At 40.4% G+C, this 16855-nt stretch overlaps 1 protein-coding gene across 1 annotated transcript in view; it reads right to left on the bottom strand.

The window, feature by feature from the left end:
- Positions 1–16855, bottom strand: part of ADAMTSL3 (ADAMTS like 3) — a 224014-nt gene that overhangs the window by 11336 nt on the left and 195823 nt on the right. Inside the window, exons 19-22 of the mRNA XM_017872132.1 lie at positions 11216–11398; positions 9449–9565; positions 4404–4587; positions 800–998 (exon numbers count right to left, since the gene is read on the bottom strand). Coding sequence (XP_017727621.1) covers positions 800–998; positions 4404–4587; positions 9449–9565; positions 11216–11398 — 683 coding nt within the window. The remainder of the gene's footprint in view (positions 1–799; positions 999–4403; positions 4588–9448; positions 9566–11215; positions 11399–16855) is intronic.

The following is a 16855-nucleotide window of genomic DNA, read 5'->3' as shown; positions in this document are numbered from 1 at the left end:
ATGTTAAAGTCCATCTGGTCCGTTTCTGTGCTCTGATTATACAACATAAACTGTGTCTCTTCTGCACATAAACTGTGTCTCTTCTGCTGTACTATTTTACTTATGAGAGTTTTGCATCATGCTCTGACATAGGATGAGGAAAGTCTCTCTATACCTCCAAAACTTTTTTAAAATAAAAATTTATTGTCTTTATTGTCATATTATCTCCCATGTGAATGTCAGAATTATCTTTAATTTCACAAAAAAGTTCTACTGTGATGTTAATTGGAATTGTATTACATGCATAAATTCATTTAAAGAAATCGACATCTTCGTAGTACTGAGATTTTCCATTCAGGAGTATAATAAGTTTTTTACTTGTTCAACTTTTATGTGTTTCAATAATGTGTTACATTTTTATTTATAGGTTCCTACACATTAAACATTTTCCTAAGTATTTTTATTATAACATTATTAAAGGTGGCATTTGGGATGAAGATTCTGAGACTTTTGTGCAGATCCCACTAATGTTCCCTTTCTCATTTTCCTGAAGGCTGCTTTTATTCTTACTGCCCTAAACTGGTCTACACCTTAGAGCTTCTGTTATGGCATCATTGCATTCAAAGAACCCAAACTTGGTTCACTTTTGTACTGGAAGACAGAGATACTATGATTTCTAAACATAAACCTTGAGGTCAAAGACATACATTTATTTCAGAGACCGATCAGATTCCTGCCCCCCTGCCCCAAAAGTAGTTTATTGGAAACAAGGTGATTATACCAGATAGTGCTATCCACATACTAGATGTGTTAGCTTTACCTGGTTCCCTGGTTCCCACTGAACACACGGATGACCAAAACATGGTTTTCTTCCCAGAGGCCTGTCTTTAGGGGCACACGCTCTTGGAGACACCACCTGCACAGTTCCATTGGCTTTTGTCTGCTTGCACATCACCTGCCGACTGTGGTATCCTTCACCGCAAGACACAGAGCACTGTGACCACATGCTTGTGAACCACCTAGGAATAAAAACTACAGGACTTTAGTAAAGACTGGTATGCCAGACCTTAGAGGGGTGTCTCATCAAAGGAAAAAGCTGATCCCAACACCATGGCTGTCTTAGGCTCTCACATGTCTGTATGGGAACGGGAAGCAGCATAGATGACTCCCAGCCTGTTTCTCAGACCTTCTTTAACTCGGGGGCAACAGTGTCATCACATAGAGATGACTATGAGCTGTACTCTAGGAATGGGGTACAGCTGTCTTCAGGTTTATGAAGAGCTGTTACTTGTGTGGCCCTAGAGGTTGTAAAGCTGGGGCAAATTTAGAAGGAAATTTCAAAAATGTGGAGTTCAATTCACTGAAACTAAAATGAAAAAAAATATTTCCAGCATCCAAGTATTATTCACCCTGCAAGATACTTACATGTTAGCTTGTATAATTCTCATGTTATTCTCATTCTTGTAGAAAAGAAACTGATGTCCACTGAATTGAATAACTTAGCTACAACCACATGACTAACCTGCCAGCAGAGCTGGGATTGAATTCTAGATTTATCTGACTCTAAAGTTCATGCTTTAATGATTATAGGAGACTGAACTTGGAGCTGGACACCTTTGAGATATTGAGTGCTTTGTCTGTTGGCACAAAGATGTTGTTGGGAGACTGCAGAGCAGGGGTTTCTACCCGATGTCCATGGTTATCCAAGGAAACCACATACTTGGATGGAAAAAGAAATACATCTTTATTGTCACTAAGCTCTAATTGAAATTTAATATTTCCTTCAATTATAGAAACATAGGCCACAAGTACAGTAGCATTAATAGTATCTGTGATTTTGTTACCATTAGAAATCATAGATATTTACACATTACAATTATGACAGGTATCTCAAAATACAATTTATACTCATCACCATATTAAAATTAAAGCACAACTATATCTTGTTATTTTTTGTGTTAATAGAGAAGCAAATCTATATCAGATATTTTTTGTTTGTTTGTTTGAGATGGAGTCTCACTCTGTCGCCCAGGCTGGAGTGCAGTGACGCGATCTCGGCTCACTGTAACCTCTGCCTCCCGGGTTTACACCATTCTCCTGCTTCAGCCTCCCGAGTAGCTGGGACTACAGGCGCCCGCCGCCTCGCCCGGCCGATTTTCTTTTCTGTATTTTTAGTAGAGACGGGGTTTCACCATGTTAGCCAGTATGGTCTCGATCTCCTGACCTCGTGATCTGCCTGCCTCGGCCTCCCAAAGTGCTGAGATTACAGGCGTGAGCCACTGCGCCCGGCCACTGAAATATTTTTAAAGATCTGATATATCGCCGGGCGCGGTGGCTCACGCCTATAATCCCAGCACTTTGGAAGGCTGAGGAGGGTATCCACAGGCTTCTGCAGACCACCAGAGGGAGCCAGGGCACGGAAGTGTTGAGGAGCCTTGCTGTAGAGGGATCTGGGATTAGATGATCTCTATGGTCTCTTCTAGGTATGAAAGTGTGCAACTGTTTATTCTAGGAGTGTGCAAAGACTTTAGAATATTTGAGAAACCAGACTGCTGACAAACTTCCCAATGTGGATTCTCTCCATGTTTTGAAAATCAAGAAATGCCATAAAACAGCTTTCTCAATCAGGTTACTCCAAGTTACTGAAGCATGAGTTTGCTGCTTTCTGAGGGATGACCTTAGCATGAGATCTTCCTTTTGAGAATTACAAAGAGTACTGGAAGACCTATCAGTTAGGGTACCTGCAATATTGATAACCCTCCTAAGAATATGTCCCAAGGCACCCATTTTGCTTTACACTGTGACCCTGCCTCCCAGTCTCCTCCAAGGCACAGGTGACTGGATCTAGTGTGGATATCTGCCCAAGGGCAGTGAGCTGTATAATATTAAACATTCCTCCAGTTTCTCTCAGTAAAATGATAGTATCTTCCTCACTGGTTTGTACTTAACAAATGCTTCTTTGTTTGTTAATTTTTTTTACTGTGGATTTTGGTACTATTTGGTCAACTATCTGCTAGGGTCTTGTAATCATTCATTGATTGATTTCATTGATATTTACAGGGAATATATGATGGAGCAGACATTGTTCCAAGTGCTAGGAATAAATTGTTGAGCAAAACATCTGTGGATTTACTCCCCATAGAATTTACGGTCTAGTGGGACAGCAAGTCAGACAACTGTGACAAGAATTATGAAGAATGATAAGGAAGTATAAAAATCACATAGCATAAGGCTGATTTACTTTGGAGGGCTAAGGTCAGGGATGGTTTCCCTGAACATGTATTGAGGTATATATAGATGAACAGAAATGATTAAGTGAAGAGAGAGGGGACAGCGTCCTAGGCAGAGGGAGCAGTATGTACAAAGGCTCTGAGTCAGGAAACAGAATAGCACATCTAAGGGACAAAAAAAAAAAAAGACCAGCATGGAAGGAGATCAAATAACCAGTGTGGGAGAGACAAGTGATAAAAGAGAGAGCCCAAGGCCCAAATATGAAGGGAGTTCAATTCCTCCACTCATTTACTCAGTCAGTCAGCAAATATCTACTGAGCACCTACTATTGCTAGGCACTATTTCAAACATGAGATAAAAAGATGTAAAAGATAGTCACAACCCCAGTGCTGGGAATTTTGGCATTTGTCCTAAGAGAAATGTGAAGGGTTGTAAGTAGAGAACCATCATGATGAATTTGTTTCAAATATCTGTATTCTTAGAGAGTGGACAGAGTACTCCAGGGAGGGAGATGAGAACCAGGAGACTCCTGGAGTAGTCCATGTAAGAAACAATGATGGCTTGGACTTTAGTGGTAACAGTGGAAATGGATAAGAATGGATGGAAGTGAGAAAAAGAGGGGAGTCTAGGATGTAGTCATAAAGATCTGAAATACTGGGGATAGAGTATGTTTGCTGGAGACCATGCATTGGATTTTGTATATTTAAAAATTACTAATTTGTATCATCTATTGCTTAGAAAGCTTATTAACGGTTTCACCTCCAGAAGTCACATCTAGAGAACTGTGTTTTCAACTAGTGCCTCTGGTGATTCTGGCCCACTGAATTATCACCTAAGTAAACCCAAGAAATTAGCCTCACTAAAGTCTTAAGGAACTGATAGGACTGTGTGTGCAGGAAGCAGATTTGGGTAGTGATTGAGAGCAGGGACTCTAAACTCAGACTATCTCAGTTTGAATTCTGGTCCTAATAACTGTATGGCCTAGGGGAGTTTCCCCATCTATGAAACAGGAAATTAACAACATCTACCTCCCAGGCCATTGTGATCCATGTAAAGCACTTAGCAGGATGCCTAGTATACAGTAAGTGATAAAAAAAATTCTTAACTATTGAATTATTATATCCAAATTACTGCACCTTTCAAAACAAACAAAAACTTGGTGTTGGTGAGATACGAAGAGTGACTTCACTTACCTCGCTGGGCAGTCCCAGATGTTACAGGGCTGAAACCCAGCCAGTGGCTTCTGGAGGTGATCACACAAGGCCTCACTCACTTCCTGCCCATTGGCCATCACACACTGGGGTCTCTGAATACGGGCTCCCAAATGACCACAGGTGGCAGAACAATGTGACCAGTTACCAGGCTCCCAAAAAGGTTCTGCAGAAAGAAAACAAAATATCATGACAGCCCCAAAAGGGAAATGATGATGAGCTGGAGAGGACACGGCCAAAAACCACCATGACATGTTTTTCAGCTCTTTAAGTCTGGTTCTTTAAGTAGCATAAGGAGAGAAAGCCATCTCATAGTGCAAGGGAGTCCTCTAAATCTTATTTTCCCTCAACTAATTTACTGTAATAACTGGTGAGAATGGTGGCCAGAATGGGGTCCTTGGATCACAGCCTGGAGTGGGACTATCATCGGCCAGCTGGGTCTGCCAGAAAAATCCCAGAGAGAGAGAAGGCACTCTCAGCAGTGGGCTGCCTCCTCAGCATTCTCTAACCACAGCCAACCGGACAAGAGAGGAGGGCCTCTCTAGGGGATGCCCTAATGGGTACAATTTCTCAAAAGTGGATCAGGCAGAGAAACGAAAGATGATTTAGCAGGAGGAACAGGGACTATGGATTAAGCAGTAAGGTTAAAGATGCATTTGAGTTCTGTTCTTATTTTTCCATTAATGCTTAATCTAAACTTCAGATTGATCCTGTAACTGCATAAATAATTTGTCACAGAGACATCTGAAGAGATAAACATAGGAGTTTCCTTTATAAGAGTAGAAGCTGACCACCTCCAGTAATCCCAGCTTTTTAAAAATTTTAGTCCCTATTCCAAACAGCCTTTCCCTTCCCTGCTGACACTCAGCAAAAGATGAGGTAGGACATGATGATGATGGATTTGTGTGTGATCACAGAAGGTGCCAGATTTCACTGTAATAACTGCAAGTAATTGATAGCTACCAGCTGTGTCCACAGGCTCTCTCACATAGCAGAGTGATTTCTTTCACTTGTTTTCAAGTTTTTCCTTCTAATTTTTGAAGTTCGTTCTAAATTGCACATGGCAACATTTGCAAAGCAAAATGTAAAATATATTTTAGTTGGACACTCAGGATTACAGTTTATTTAAGAATAATTTTTTCAAAGTAGATATGTTTACTGAGAACCTCCCAGGTGACAGGTACTGAGTAAGACACTTTATAATCAATTTTTCATTTAATTTTCAAGATCATCTTGTGAAGTTGATATTTTTATTTGCAGAGGCAGAAACTGAATGAAACGAAGTAACTTGCCCAAGGTCTGTCACCTGTTAGCTAGACTGGATCCCAAGTATGTCTGACTGTTATGCCACATTTCACAAAGATACCTTGGCAGTTCAAGGCAGGACATGTGCATTTCTTTTAAAATGTGTGTTTTTTTTATTGAAGTATAATTCATATACAATAAAGTGATCAGATCTTAGGTGTGCAGTTTTACAAGGTTTCACAATTGTAAGCACTTACATAACCATGATCCAAAGCAAGGTATGTAATATTTTTATCATCCCCCTCTTGCCTCTTTCCAATCAATTGCTCTCCCCTCTTAGGCAGCAACTCGTCCATCTCTATCTATACATTAGTTTGACTTACTCTTGAACTTCATATAATATGTACTCTTGTGTATTTGGGTTTTTTTTTTTCTTTTTGATTTTTGAGATGGAGTCTCACTCTGTCGCCCAGGCTGGAGTGCAGTGCCGTGATCTCGGCTCAGTGCAGCCTCTGCCTCCCCAGGTTCAAGCGATTCTCCTGCCTCAGCCTCCTGAGAAGCTGGGATTACAGGTATGCACCACTGCACCCAGCTAATTTTTGTATTTTCAGTAGAGATAGGGTTTCATCATGTTGGCCAGGATGGTCTCAAATCCCTGACCTCGTGACCCACCCACTTCGACCTCCCAAAGTGCTGGGATTACAGGTGTGAGCCACCACGCCCAGCCTTTGGTTTCTTACATTGCTTAGCATAATGTTTTTGAGACTCACTCATATCATTGTGCATGTCAGTAGTTCATTTCATTTTCTTCTATTGCTGAATAATGTTCCCATTGTATAAATATATCATAATTTTTAATCTATTCTCCTGTCAATGACTATTATCAATAAGTTGAACATTCTTGAACAAAGCTTTTTGTGAACACTTTTTTTTTTCAGGTAAATACCTGTGAGTGAAACTGCTAGGTTGAGGGTAGGTGCGTGCTTAACTTTTTTAGGAGCTGCTGAATAGTCTTCCAAGGTGGTCTAAGCATTTTACACACTAAGCAATGCATGAGAGTTTCATTTGCTTCACATTCTTCCCAATTAATTTGGCATTGTCAGTCTTTTTGTTTTTAGCTACTCTGCTGGGTATGAAATTGTATGTCACTGAGGTTTTAATTTCCATTTCCCTGATGCCATCTATATATCAACTTTTGTGAAGTGTCTGTTCAAGCCTGTTGCCCCCTGTGTGTGTGTGTGTAGGGGGTGGGGGTGAGGGATATTCACTGTTAACTTGTAGAAGTTCTTTATATATTCTAGATATAAGTTTTTCAGACATATGTTCCGCCAATATTTTTCCCAGTCTATGGTTTATGTATTCATTATTCTTACTGGTGTCTTTGATAAGCAGATCTTTAAAATTTTGATGTAGTCAGTCCAATTTGATAATTTTTTTTTTGTTTTCTACTTAGTGCTTTTTGACACAAATGCATTTGAAAAGCAGATCATGCCATATCACTCCCATATAAGACTCCTCAATGACCTCCCATGGTTTAGGAGTAAACTCTTGAGTCTTTACCTTGGACCTCAAAGCTCTGAACGATTTGGTCCTCAGCCACTCTCCAACCTCATCTCATATCCCTCTCCCTCTCCCTCAACTGTACCCTAGTCACATGAATCTTATTGCCATTCTGAGGCCACATTAACCTTATTCCAATTTTATGGTCTTTGCTTCTTTCTTATTTTTCTGCACAAAGGGTTTCACCTCATCCTTTAGGCGTGGGCTCAAATATAACCTCTTAGAAGGCCCATCCTGATTGTCTTCACTAAAGTGGCTTCCTCCCATCACTGTGTATCTCATAGCCCTTACCACTGAGAAATATCTTAAATATTTATTTGTTTACTGGTTTCTTGTGCATCTCTCCTACTGGAATGTCAAGACCACAAACACTACCCTGTTCAACACTAGGACAGGGTATGTGAAATATTAGCCATGCAACCAATATTCGTTAAATTAATAAAGGAGTCTCTGAAATGCTAAGCTTAGGATCCTTTGAAGGGCTGGGACATTCCACAATGTGTATGTGTGTGGCTGTATATTTGGGCATGTGTTTGTGTCTGTGCGTGTAGGAGGTGGCAGAACAATGCAGGTAGTCCCAATAAACCAAGAGTTTGACTATTCCAAAGGCTTCACCTTCACCAATAGCTTCAGCCTCACACATATCCTTTTTGTTTTTCATTAATTTATTTTAGGCAGTTCTTTTGATCTTCATGTCCATGCCACATGCAACACACCATGGTTTCTCTGACTGGAATTTCCTCCTTCCTCTTCCCAGAACAAACATCATGACCTACATGAAAATTCAGTTGTCTTCTCTAGAGAGAAGTAGGGCCCCTTCCTCAGTGCTACCATTGTACTTTAGTCATCTTTATATTATGGAACCTGTCACAGTGCTTTACAGTATCTGTTTACATGACTGCCTCCCTCTTCAGACTGTGAGCTTCTCAAGGAGGAGGTCATCTCTGCATCCCCAGACCTGGGAAGAGTAAGCACTGGGAAAATATTTGTTGAAAGTCCAATGAATGGATATTTGGGTATACAACAATGTTAGTATTATGTCTAAAAGAGGAGAAGAAATATACAAATACCATAAGAGAATGATGTCATAAGTAACGTGATGGATTGCTGACTGGCAGCTCAACACTATTTTCCCCTTCTGTGCTCTCTCTTGCATCTCAGGAGGTGAAAGCCTAGAAACTACATGTCTTAAAATCCCTACCTGTAGTTACATTCTGTATTATACACTATGCAAATGAGAGGCACTGCTCAAGATTTAAAAGGTGAAAATGACATGGCCATTATTGTTCCTGTATAATAGACAGAGTACAACATGAGGTTTAAAAGGAGTTTCTTTGTGGCCAGGCGCAGTGGCTCACACCTATAATCCTAGCACTTTGGGAGGCTGAGGCAGGCGGATCACGAGGTCAGGAGATTGAGATCATCCTGGCTAACACCGTGAAATCCTGTTTTCACTAAAAATACAAAAAATTAGCTGGGTGTGGTGGCAGGTGCCTATAGTCCCAGCTACTCCCGAGGCTGAGGCAGGAGAATGGCGTGAACCCAGGAGGCGGAGCTTGCAGTGAGCCGAGATCGCACCACTGGACTCTAGCCTGGGTGACAGAGCAAGACTCCATCTCAAAAAAAAAAAAAGAAAAAGGAGTTTCTTTGTGTCCTGCGATTTCCCCATATTTGAGCTACAAGGAGCTGAGATGATCAGTAATGGCTTCCTGTGATTCCAGCATTTCTGATTTTCTTAACTCTACCTTGATCCCTTGGCCTTCTGCAGAGTTTTACAAGCTTGTAATACTTAGATTAGGTTATCCTGCTTAAGCACTGATGCATAACAAAGTTGGTGTGTATGGAAAACTATGTCTTGAAAAAAGAACAATGAAAAAATCAATTCCAATACTCACAGCAGACTATTAATATCTATTAATATTTACCAAATTGGCAATAGTGTTGAAACTGGAAATCAATATCTATATTATCACAAATAATGGTGCACATTTGAGATACGAGCTCTGTGGGCTTCCTCAGGAGTGGATTTTTCTAAAAAGTGTTTCAATATGGAAAGAATAAGTTGAACCACCGAAGACTGAGGGTCAAGAGAAAGGCTGGCCAATTGCCTAGAAATAATTTTACATATTGCAAAGTGAAAAACACAGATGGTCTTTTAGCTAAATCCTTTTCCTTACACATGCCTCACACATAGCAAATCTGAAAAGGTCAAAATCCCAGACCTTGAGGCAGGGGTTCTCCTGTTGGGTCATTGCTGTTGGTTCTAGTGTTGGTTGCCTGGAGAACGTACTTCTTATGTCCTTGGGGAAATACGATTTTACTCTCTGGCCATCTTCGTTCTGAGAAGAAAAAAAAGTAGCACTTTTTACCAGTTAGGCATTGTCTAATTATTGGTCCAGCTTGGGTGTTCTTAAAGACAGCTGCTAGGAAATGAGTCCTCTATAATAATACTGTGCTCATGATCACAGGTCTGGAAGGTGTGTGTGAGTATGGATGTGTGGGGTGTTATAGGAGTTTAGTTATAGTTACTCACTGTGCTAGCATGTGGCATCTCTGCATGTTTCCAGGGTTTCTAGCCTAAATTGCAAGATGAAAAAAATGTATTCAACAGAATTCCAAAAGAGACTGGAGGAAGCAGATTGGTTGGATAGAGCTTTGCCTCTCTAAGAGGAATGCTGGGAGCAAGAGAATAGGCATTGTTCCCTAGGCTTGCATGGTGAGGAGTATGGGCTTTTAGGAAGGTTGTGAAGCTTGCACATAAGAGCAGAGGATGGTGGAGGAATGCTGTGATTTGATCCCTCCATCAAGTTACCAAAGTCATGAGCTGCTTGGTTTGAGGGGATTCCTGCAAGAAGAGGTATGCCAGGTAAGAGTGAGACAAGCATGCAGATTCATGAGTGGAAATGGGCAGAAGAAAGAAACAAGGCTGGGGTTTCTCAGGGAGCATGGAGAAATCATTCAAGAACCAGACAGGGTTAGCCTAGCCAATCTGTCACAACTCTTCCACTCCAAGATTTTCGAAGATCACAGAGGCTTTTTGGAAAGAGCCACATGGTGGCACACCACTGCCTTTGTCAGTACTAAGAGTCCATGAAGGGTAGCAGGAAGAGCACCAAAAGAGCAGACTACATATTTGGGCATTAGTCCAAACATAATCTTTATGATCCCAAGGTTCCTCATAAATATAATGAGATTTAAAAATACCACCCACAACACTGTGCTATCATAAGTATCACAAGAATTAATGTGCATCAAAATGCTTTGTGCATGACAGCTATTCCAACTCCCTGTATTGGCACCCCCCATCTCTTTATATCTCTGGGCTCCTCTAACTGCCCACAAGGAAAGCTATGGAGAAATCTCTTTCATGTTTTCTCCTCTTGGTTTAGCAATGGATTCTATACTCTAATACCAATTCTGCCAACAGTTCGATTTCATTCCTTCATAAAACCATTACTTAACACTAACATCTGGCTGGGTGCGGTGGCTCACGCCTGTAACCCCAGCACTTTGGGAGGCCAAGGCAGGCAGATCACAAGGTCAAGATATTGAGACCATCCTGGCCAACATGGTGAAATCCCATCTCTACTAAAAATACAAAAATTAGCTGGGCGTGGTGGTGCACACCTGTAGTCCCAGCTACTCTGGAGGCTGAGGCAGGAGAATCGCTTGAACCCAGGAGGCAGAGGCTGCAGTGAGCCGAGATTGTGCCACTGCACTCCAGCCTGGCAACAGAGCGAGACTCCATTTAAAAAAAATATCACACACACACACAAAACACTAACATCTGTGTTAGGTGCTGGGGATACAGGGTGGTAAAATAGGGTGTTAGAATTTAGTGCTCGTTTTTAAGCAGGCAGTGGTAGCAACGGTTAAAACCATCTGATGTCTATCTTGTTCACCCTTCAATTCCAAAATCAACAAAACTGGGGCCTACTTTGTGCATATTATAAGAGGCACTTAAGGAGCAGTAAGAATTTGACACTTACCCAGCAAGTGGAGTACAGATGTTGCCACTGCCTTTCCAAGAGCATTGGTGGCTGTGCAGACGTAGGTTCCTTCATTTTCAAGGGAAACATTCTGCAACAATAGGGATCCATTGAAAAGCAAGGAAACGTTGCCACTCAGAGATCCTCCTCTCTTCAACCAAGTTATATTAGGCTGAGGGACACCTTTGGAACAAAGACAAATATAACAGAGGCAATTCCTTTAAGAACAGGGCCACAGAACCACTTGACAAATACCATTCACTGTTTTGACCATAAGTCAGCATATGGGTTTAATCATATATAATAGGAAAAATGGCTGTTTCTATTTCTATATACTCTATGGCAGGTGGAGGATCCTCTTAAAGCAAAGAGCTTTGGTCTACGGACCATGAGACTGGTTTACACATATAAGTTACGGAATGGAAGCCAAGGAGAGTGGGATTGCTCTGTATTGGGAAGGGAGAGAATTTTGAAGGTGGGTAGGGTAGTGGGAGTGTGGTTGGAACGAAGGAGTTGGTGAAGCTGGAGGAATGTGGAGGCAGAGACAGAGTGAGAAATTCCCAAGGGTTGGTTGTCACAAGGAAGTCTTTGGAAAACATAAATATCTCCTAGAGGTCTTTAAGTTGTTTGCTGTTCATATACAATGAAACATTCCTCCCTCAGGAAGAATATATAACATCCAGGGAAACAGAGTTCATTAATTCTTTGTAAAAGAGGATAACTTCAAGGAGCAAAAGTAAGTGCTGAGTTTCAATTCTGGGTCAATGCAGTGGGATGCAGGGACTGTAAGCAACTTTGCAGGAGCCTGGACACAGAGGGGAACATGAGGAATTGAAAGAACTTCTTCTCCCAGGTCTTAAGAAGTCTTAGCATTTTGCTGGGCTATGGAATTTAAGATTCAGAGGAATTGAGAAATTTCATTTGGTTCTTCTTCTTTTCTTTCTTTCTTTCTTTTTTTTTTTTTTTTTCTTTTTTGAGATGGAGGCTCCCTCTGTCACCCAGGCTAGAATGCAATGGTACAATCTTGGCTCACTGCAACCACCTGGGCTCAAGTGACCCTCTCTTCCTCAGCCTCCAAGTAGCTGGGACTACAGGTACAAGCCATCACACCCAGATAATTTCTGTAATTTTTGTAAAGACAAGATTTCACCATATTCCCCAGGGTGGTCTCGAACTCCTGTGCTCAAGCGATCCCCCACCTCAGCCTCCCATTGCACCTAACTTCATCTGGTTCTTAAGAGCTGGAATAGCTTCAGATGATGCCAAGATTGCTCTGGGCAACTGTTTTGGGGGATATTTTCTCCTCTTGCAGTGCTCTGGCTAGTGAGAATGGAGAAGACATTGTTTTAAGCCTCTAAGTTTGTGTTAATTTGTTACAGCAGCAATAGAAAACTAATACACTGAGAGATTTGTTGTAAATTTTGTTATAAAAACTAGGCTGGCCCTAAATAGCAGAAGGGATGCTAATCACACGTGCATATATCTTTTTTAGTATTTTCTTCTACACATATATGCATACAGAAAGTTTAAGCTTTTGAAAGGTCACAGCTATTAAACGTTGGATCTGAGATTTATACCAGTAAAATTTGATTCAGAACCTTTCTTAACCACAATATAGGTAGATGCTATACACTTCTTAATATATTTATTCCTATGCACATTATAGTTTTTTGTTGTTGCAGTAAACAAGATTTTTAAGAATGCATTTTGTAGTTGTTTATTGCCAACACTTAGGAAAGCTATACACATCTGCATATTTATCTTGTTTCTAGTCATCTTACTGAACTTTATTATTATTTTGAATAGTTTTTCTAATTGATTTTCTTTTTTTTTGAGGTAAATAATTATATCATTTGCACATAATGACAATTTCCTCTTCCATTCCAATATGTATACTTCTGATTTCTTTTTCTTGTCTTATTGTATTAGTAAGTGTCTCCAGAATGATGCTGAATAATAACCACCACAGCAGGTATGTAAGACTGAATATTTGTGTCCCTCCCCACCCCCATCTTGATCTTGGACCTCCTTCAATATGAAAAGCTTAATCTTGGACTTCCCATCCTCCAGAACTGCAAGAAATAAATTTTCTGTTGTTTATAAGCCACTCAGTCTATAGCATTTTTCTTATAGCAGCCCCAGTGGTCTAAGACAGCAGGTATATTTGTCTTGTTTCCAACTTTAATGGAAATATTACTAATGTTTCTTTCTTAAGCATGATACTTTTTTTTTTGGTACACAAATTTCCTTCTATTTCTAGCCTACAAGAAAATTCTTTGAGTTTAACATTTAATTTGCTTATTTTAAAGTAAATCATTTAAAGCTATTAATTTTATTCTGAGTACAGCTTTGGCTACGTATCTTATGTTTTGCAATGCAGTACAACTATTGCCATTATTTCATTCACTTGAAAAATGTTTATTTGAGTGCTTATCCTATGTGAGACTCTGTGGCAATGCTAAGGATATAATGATGAACTAAGTTCCTCATGGACCTTAATCTAGAGTGGGCCCATGCATCAAAAAAGCCAACTGCAATACAAAGAGATAAGAGGATAAGAGCATGCAATAAAGGTAAAATACTGGATGCCACTGGAGCACAGAAGCTGTACCTCATGTAGACTGGAGAGAAAAATAGGGAAGATACCTGCAAGGAGGAACATATTGTGCAGATGTGGGAAAGCATGGGAACGGGAGCAGAAGTCAGACTTTTCATGGTATAGTGTCTTATTTTTTGATTGAATGTATTACCTGCATCACCTATCCCCAACTTTTAAAAAGTTAATAATAGAGCCCAGAAACATGTCTTTAACTTCTTGTTAAATTTTCTCTTGGGGTCCCTTTTAGCTCTAAGATATGTGTGAGATCAATTCATTCATTCATCCATCTACTCTTTCATATATTATTTAATTCACTCTTATTATTCGCTCTCTTTTATAGCATTATTACTGCATTAATCTCAGTTCTCCTCAGTAGATCATGAGTACAGGCCTGGCAAAGATTAGATGTGTGAATGTTTGTCGAATGCATAAATGAATAAACTAGGGAATGCATTTACTAAAAGAAAACCCTATTCTATCCCAAAGATAGATACATCAGCGTGACTTTTTTGGTTACTCGTGCAAATGCTCTCTCCCAAGTAGCAAAGATAATAAAGCGCTGACTGTATGGTAAAATCCTCAGAAACTCAGATACTATTATTTTGGAATCTATGGTAATTTAGAGAAGGGTTATACTAGTTAGAAAGAGAAAAAAATCTTACTTCACTGGCCTCCACAACATATACACAATTGTTAACATGAGTATAAATCGATATTTATAAATTAAAGTGGTTTCCTTTAAGGCCCTAAGTAATTCTTGCTTAAATGACTGAACATTTTTAAAAGCCATTCATAGACTTGAAAGCATTTTACAATTCAGGGATGTTTATTAATTCAGACTTGCCTCTTACAATTAGTCCAAATTAGTGAGTGAGGTTTTCTCAAGACATAAAGCCTCTTACAGTGAAAGACCCTAAACAATTTCAAATACATTGGCTTATTCATTATTCCTCCTCGGTAAGAAGCTTGTAAGTGGTGTTGTCAATTCTACATTGAAACAAGGTTTACCAGAGGCCTTCAGCCAGGTTAAACAAGCTGTGTGGAGATCTCCAGGGAGAGCATTTCCAGCAGAGGGAACAGCAAGCACCTTGGCCCTGAAGCAGGGTTCTTAACCTGGGGACCATGAGCATCACGCGGATCCATAGATAGGATTCAGGAGTCAGTGACCTTTTCATCAACTCTAGCTGAAATGTAGCACTTCTATCAATTACGAATGTAAGTCACAGACTAAGGTAGCAGTGTCTTTAATTCTCTCACCAATGGAAGTCACAGATATTTTCGTATCACATGACAAGTGTGACCAGATCTCTCAAAATATTTTTTTATGCCAACACTACTTAAAAAATATGGTAACTATTGTACCCAATGCTAGATTTTTAATATGATGCATTAATAATGAAGTACATATATTATTCTATCACATATTTGGCTTATTAATATTTTGATACCTATATTTTGATTATAATTGGTTTTCTTTAAATGCAGCATATTTTGTTTTATACTTTTGAAAATATTATTTCAGAAGTAGTACCACAGGCTTCATCAGACTGGTCCAGGACACATTCCTCCAATTTTGGGGGAAAATAAAAGAGCATATGGCTGCAGGGATGTGAGCCAGGGAGAGAACAGTAGGTGACAATGTCAGAGAAGTGGCAGGTGGGGCTTAGGTCATAGAGCTCAGGCAGCCTGATAGGTCATTGTAAGGCTTTGGTTTCTATTCCACAGATTTTGAAGAACGGCATGAGCTGACTTGTGTTTCTAAAGGACTGCTTTGACGGCTGTGTTGATTGCAGGCAGCAAGGGCAGAGGCAGGGAGATCAGTGAGGAACCTGTCAAAATAATCCAGCCTAGAGATGATGGTGACTTGGACCAGTGTAGTAGCAATGAAGGTGGTAAGAAATGATCAGATTCTGGGCCTATTCTGAAGGTAGAGCAGACAAAATTTGATGGGGTTGGGGAAGTGTGAGAGAGGAAAGCAAGTCAAAAATGACTCCAGGATTTGTAGCTCAAGCGAATTAAATAACTGCATTGTCATTCACTGAGATGAGGGACACTATGAGAGAAGCGAGTTTGGGAGCAGAACTCAGGAGAGCAGTTTTGGACATGTTAGGTTTGCAATAACTATTACATATCCACGGAGAGATGCTGAGCAGGCATGTGGATATGTTAATCTAGAGCTTAGGGAAAAGGTCTGTGCTGAAAATATAAATTTAACAGTTTCCAGCATATAGATGTCATATTTGAGTCCTTGTGCATGTATGGGATCAATAGGGAGAGAGTATACATAGAGAAGAACAAACGTCTGAGGACTGAGGCCTGGGGTAGTTCAACTTAGAGATCAGAGAAAAGAGGTGGCACAAAGGAAGTTACAAAGGAACAGATACTATGGTAGGTAGAAAACAGAGTGGTTTCCTAGAAGCAGAGAAGGAGGGAGTAATAACTGTCCAGTGCTATTGTAGTCAAATGAGCAAGTAAGGTAAGGCCTAAGAACTCACCACAGGGCCTAGTGTGGTGGCTTACACCTGTAATCTCAGCAGTTTGGAAGGCCGAGGCAGGCAGATCACCTGCGGTCAGGAGTTTGAGGCCAGCCTGGGCAACATGGCGAAACCCTGTCTCTACTAAAAATACAAAAACCATTTAGCCGGTCGTGGTGGTGTGTGCCTGTAATCCTGGCTTCTCAGGAGGCTGAGGCAGGAGAATCGCTTGAACCCGGGAGGTGGAGGTTGCAGTGAGCCAAGATCACACCACTGCACTCCAGCCTGGGCAACAGAGTGAGAATCTGTCTCAAAAACAAAACAAAACAAAACAAACACCTGACCACTGAAGTTAGCAATTCACACTTACATGGTAAGCTGTTGGTGACCCTACCCTAACAATAGCTATGAAGGTAATGGTATGGAGAATGTTTGGTTGGAGTGGATTCAAGAGAGAATGAAGAGAAATGAAATTGAAGACAACAAGTATAAGCTACTCTGGAGGCACTTTGCTATAAATGGAAATCAGGAACTGAGACAATAGCTGGAGAGGAAAGTAGAGTCCAG

This window comes from Rhinopithecus bieti, unplaced genomic scaffold (assembly GCF_001698545.2).
Source record: "Rhinopithecus bieti isolate Rb0 unplaced genomic scaffold, ASM169854v2 scaffold_7045, whole genome shotgun sequence".
Classification (NCBI taxonomy): domain Eukaryota; kingdom Metazoa; phylum Chordata; class Mammalia; order Primates; family Cercopithecidae; genus Rhinopithecus; species Rhinopithecus bieti.
Note: the sequence above shows the minus strand (reverse complement) of the source record. Positions and strands in the feature narration are given on the sequence as shown.